The sequence below is a fragment of the Acomys minous genome, assembly GCF_964271855.1.
Source record: "Acomys minous genome assembly, chromosome: 12".
Classification (NCBI taxonomy): domain Eukaryota; kingdom Metazoa; phylum Chordata; class Mammalia; order Rodentia; family Muridae; genus Acomys; species Acomys minous.
In genome coordinates, this window is record NC_140493.1 from 23,094,410 (window position 1) to 23,099,531 (window position 5,122).

Genomic DNA, 5,122 nt, shown 5'->3' on the forward strand with positions numbered 1-5,122 from the left:
ACACATATACATTAAAATTTTTTAAATAATAGTAAGTTTTTTAAACAAAGGGGCATGTTTGTGTCTGACTTTGTTTTTTGTTTTGTTGTTGTTGTTGTTGTTTGAGACAGGGCTTCTCTGTGTAGCCTTGCCTGTCCTGGACTTGCTTTGTAGACCAGGCTGGCCTCGAACTCACAGCGATTTACTGGGATTAAAGGCATGTGCCACCACTCCCAGCTGCCTCTGACCTGTTTTTAATCCTGAGAGTATAACCCCTTGGAATCTCAACCCAATGTGGAAAGAGACTCCCATTAGGCCCTCATCTTTGATGGACTTTGACCCTCTTGTTTATTCTATCTTGTCAGGTGCCCTATCCTTTTAAACAATATTTTTTTCATTGTATATGTGGTTGTCTGCCCATGTATGTGGGAAGCTCTCAGAGGCCAGAAAAAGCATGGATGTGCTGGCACTGGAGTTATAGGAAATTATGAACTGCCTAACATGGTTGCTGAGCACCAAACTTGGGCCCTCTGTAAAAGCAGGACGCATTCTTAACCCACTGAACCATCTTTTTAGCTCCTCTTATGCTGAAGGGATGACTCAGTGGTAAAGAGCACTAGCCATTCTCCCAGGGGGCCCAGGTTCGACTCCCATTATTCCCCAAGCATGTGCACCTGCTGCTGTTCCAGTCAGACCCACCCTGTATCCAACCACACATTCACAGGATGGCCAGTGGCTAGGTTCCTCTATAGGTTGGAAGCTGGAGTTCACAGAACCAGGTCTGTGCAAGATCTGAGCACACGCTAGTTTCCAAGGGTCTGTGCCCAGGCTCTTTGTGTCACAGGGTTAGGAGGAACCTTCTTTTTGTTGTTGTTATTTTATGTATGCAATTGCCTTTCTGTGTGTATGTGCACTATGTACATACCTGGTGCATGCAGAGGCCAGAAGAAGGTGTCAGATCCCCTGGGACTAGAGTTACAGATGATCATGAGCCATCATGTGTGTTATGGAAATTGAACTCTGGTCCTCTAAAAGAGTAAGTGCTCTTGACTGCTGAGTTGTCTAGCATGGTCAGGGGTGGGTGCACAGGGATGGGACAGGAGCAACTTGTTAATGGGCAGAAAGAAGACATAAAGGTGTCAAAGGTCATAGTGGGGAGCAAACCTCACTCTTCCTGCCCTGCCCCAGCGTCCTGGAGCGGCAGTCTGCTCACTGTTCCCAGGGGCCTTTCAGGAGCGGCAGTCTGCTCACTGTTCCCAGGGGCCTTTCAGGAGCAGCAGTCTGCTCACTGTTCCCAGGGGCCCTTCAAGGTTGGCCTCTGCTCAGGTGAGTCTTTGTTTTCAATAAGACAGCTTGCTAAAGGCACTGCCCCAGCCTTGCCTTTCCTTACAAGCCCTGCTTCTTGGCACTCATGCCCCCTGGACAGTGCCTCCTCAGTCTCTCCCCAGTGACGTGGCACGCCAGCTTTATGGCTACTGCTTTGCTGATGGATATTGATGTTTCCAGTCACCTGCTCTTTTATTAACAGATGCTGCCATCGATGGCTCTGTGCAGTCTGTTTCCTGCCCTGGCAACCTCCTGGGGTGAATTTTCCAGAATAGGGTTATAGGACAGAAGAAAACATCTGTCCGTAGATAGGACAAAGTTGGCCAAATTCCCAGGTCTACAGGAGATGCCTATGTGAGGCCAGCCCACTCAGAACAGGCGAAGTCATGAGCCTGCTGAGGAGATGGTAGGCCAGGTCTCCTCCCTTGCTCCTACAGGGTGATGCTGACAGGGACACTGTCTGACCGGCAGCCAGCGGAGCTCCACCTCTTCCGGAACTATGATGCCCCAGAGGCCATTCGGGAACCTCGCTTCAACCAAAACATTCACCTGAAGCCGCTAACTCAGCCTGCAGGTCAGAGCTGTGTGTCTGATGTGTTGGTGGGAAAGGCTAGCTGAGGCTGGTGGGGCTGGAGAGTCAAAGGCCCTGAGCACCTTTCCCGCACCCCCCACATCACTGCGCTGTCTGGACAAGTGTTGCTGGAGCCTGTGAGGCCTCAGAGAAGTCAACAGTGACACAACAACCTTTCATCAGGATGACAAGACCCAGCAGCAAGGCCTTGTGGGTCCTGGCTCTAGAGACTTCCTAGTTCCCTTTCTTCCTGTATTCCCCTATGCACCCTGAGATCTGAAGGGACAGGTCTTACGTCATTGAACCACCCTCCTTCCCCACTCCTAGACCAGCTCGTATGGCGGGCAGCCCGGAGCAGTGGGGCAGCCCCAACCTACTTCCGGCCCAATGGACGCTTCTTGGATGGCGGGCTGTTAGCCAACAACCCCACGCTGGATGCCATGACTGAAATCCATGAGTACAATCAGGACATGATCCGCAAGGTAAGAGCCCTCTCAGGTCGTGGTTAGGACATGACCACACATTGCTCACAATTCGTGCTCTCACCTGTTCAGCACTCCGCAGCAGTCATATCTCCCTCTGGGACTATCTAATGGGCAGGGTCTGTGCCAGGGGGCTTAGAGGCCCCACCCCACCGAGACAGAGAAGGCTGTGCTCAGTGGCCAGCACAGGCTGTGTCCCTGATGCTACCCAGCTGGGACACGCCCTGGCCTTGCACAGCGTACATCCTGCTTGGAGACTCCATAAACAGAGCGCTCTGCTGTGCATGTCAGTTCTGGGAGAGCACTGTGCACAGGCAGGGGGGGTTGACCTGTGTGAGGGGACTGAGGTCTGAGGAAGGTTCCTGAGCTTGGAACTATCCTGAGGCCTCTGTGCACAAGGCCGTGCACAGGCAGTGACCCAAGGACAGTGAGTGGCCCTTACCCAAGTTGTTAGAGCAGGGTAACAAGGCCCATGTACCAGCAAGGTGGAGCAGTGCAGTGGGTAGGCTGACCTTGCCTCAGTTTTCTAACCTTCAACTAGTGGCAGTGCCTGTCTGGGTGCCCTGGGGACTCGGGACGCTGTTGGCTGTGCAGTGCTTGGAAGGCATCTGGCCAGGTGTGCACTACTGGCTTCCACAGTCATAGAAGTTCCACATGCTTAGCGCACAGCCCTTGCCAGGTAGTGGGTTCAAGCACTCTCAGACATATCCGGTCTAAGTCAGAGCCTATAGCTGAGAAATCGGGGTCCCCAAGTGGCAGGGGACTCCATCAAGGTCATCTAGCAAATTGATCGAAGAGCTGGTGGAGCGAGTGAAAGGCCACCGCAGCTCAGCCTTAGCATCGGCTCTCTGCCACGTGGCCCAGCAGGCATCTGCTGTCCTGCGAAGTGGCTGTGATGGCCACACCAGCTCTCCCAGGGAGCAGCTGCCAGGGCAGGCCAGGATTCAAGTCTGGGCCTGCTGTTCTAAGCCCTTGTCTCTGCCCCTCACAGCCCTGCACTCAGCCTCGGCCTCTCTGTGACCTCTGACCCCTACCCATGGCAAGTTCTCTTTGACTACTCTTGTCCTGCTCACCACAGGGCCAGAGCAACAAAGTGAAGAAACTCTCCATAGTCGTCTCTCTGGGGACAGGAAGGTCCCCTCAAGTGCCTGTAACCTGTGTAGATGTCTTCCGTCCCAGCAACCCTTGGGAACTGGCCAAGACTGTTTTTGGAGCCAAGGAACTGGGCAAGATGGTTGTGGACTGTGTGAGTTTGTACCCTTCCCCAGAGCCTCTCCCTCAGGGTCTCCACCTATGGCCACACACTGCCATCCATGCCCATCCCTGTCAGCCAGCTCCAGGAGACAGCCCAGACTCAGTCTCCCGGCTGCCTAGGTCCCACAGTGGAACCCCAGTGGGGGTTTCAGGTGTTCTCCAACTGCAGACGCCTTTCTACACACAGCTGTATGAAAGGCGGGAATGCAGATGGACAGCGTGTAGAGCAGGGAGGGAGGGGGAGGCCCCTCGTCAGCCCTCACCGCTCCACAGTGATCCTGAATGGACTCTGCACAGCCAGGCCAGTCACTGAGGCCCAGAGAGGTGGCCTTATGCAGTGACTCTGCTAATGAGTGGCTAGGACCCTGGGATGGCGGAGGGAGGGGAGCAGGGTGCTGTGGCCTGGCCTTACAGAGACTGCTTCCCACCAGTGCACAGATCCAGATGGGCGGGCTGTGGACCGTGCCCGGGCCTGGTGTGAGATGGTTGGCATCCAGTACTTCAGGTAAGGTTCAGGCCTGGCCTGACTCCACCCAGGCAAAACCCACAGCTCACCAACAGAGGTCCTTGCCCCACCATGGCCTGAAGGGACACAGGGACGCACAGCCCTCGATGGGGCTTTCCCAGCCTCAGGGTGGTATTCTGTTCCCCAGCCCACCCCATCCACCCCCGGCCCAAGCTCTTATTCCTGCACAGGCTGCACATCTGGAGTGACCCACTCCTCCTCTCTCCCGACAGACTGAACCCCCAACTAGGAACAGACATCATGCTGGACGAGGTCAGTGATGCAGTGCTGGTCAACGCCCTCTGGGAGACCGAAGTGTACATCTATGAGCACCGGGAAGAGTTCCAGAAACTTGTCCGGCTGCTGCTGTCGCCCTGAGCCCCCAGGCCCCGCTGGCAGGGGTGGGCCAGGCCACCACACACACTGAGGACCAAACTGGGCCAAGCCGCTCCACGTCCATCTGGGGACTGGGGCTCAGGGCACAAACAGGGTCCCCCACAGGCACTGCTCATGCCCATCTGCACTTTGCCACTCTAGGCTGAAGGCCCCTTTTCCTGACTGTGACAGACAACTCCATCAACTGCCCCACATACCAGTGAGATCAACACTAAAGTGCCCAGGGTGCCTGGAGGCTTCTCCCAGGTTCCCTGGCCTCTGCAGCCCACCCCTTCTTCCCACTTCCTGAAGCTGGGGACTAGAGAAATGGGGTTCCACCCCATCATCGGGTGAAATCCAGCCCTATTCAACTTTGCCCCTCTGCCCTGCCAGCCTCCCCACCCATGCTGGGAGCCCTCCCAGCTCCCAAAGGTCGATCCTGTGCATGGACTCTTCTCTGCAAGGAGAGTGGGGAGGGCCTCAGGGCCACCTCAGCTGTGGAATAAACAGGTTTAGACTCCAGCTAACCTGTGCAGTGTGCGCCGTCCCCAGCCCTGCTCCCTCAGACATGACCAGGAAAACCTCTCCTTCGGCCCTGATGTGACAGGCCAATAAAGTAGGCAGAGCTAG

The 5,122-nt window shown here is 55.3% G+C and overlaps 1 protein-coding gene across 10 annotated transcripts in view; it reads left to right on the top strand.

Annotated features, from left to right (window-relative positions):
* The window catches only part of PLA2G6 (phospholipase A2 group VI), a 47,087-nt gene extending 42,073 nt beyond the window's left edge, over window positions 1-5,014 (top strand). For all 10 annotated transcript variants that reach the window (XM_084751554.1, XM_084751548.1, XM_084751546.1 and 7 more), the window contains 5 exons: window positions 1,743-1,879; window positions 2,204-2,358; window positions 3,437-3,604; window positions 4,044-4,117; window positions 4,351-5,014. In XM_084751554.1, the coding sequence (XP_084607680.1) occupies window positions 1,743-1,879; window positions 2,204-2,358; window positions 3,437-3,604; window positions 4,044-4,117; window positions 4,351-4,495 (679 nt within the window). In that variant the 3' untranslated portion in view covers window positions 4,496-5,014. The remainder of the gene's footprint in view (window positions 1-1,742; window positions 1,880-2,203; window positions 2,359-3,436; window positions 3,605-4,043; window positions 4,118-4,350) is intronic.
* The last annotated feature ends 108 nt before the right edge of the window (window positions 5,015-5,122 follow it).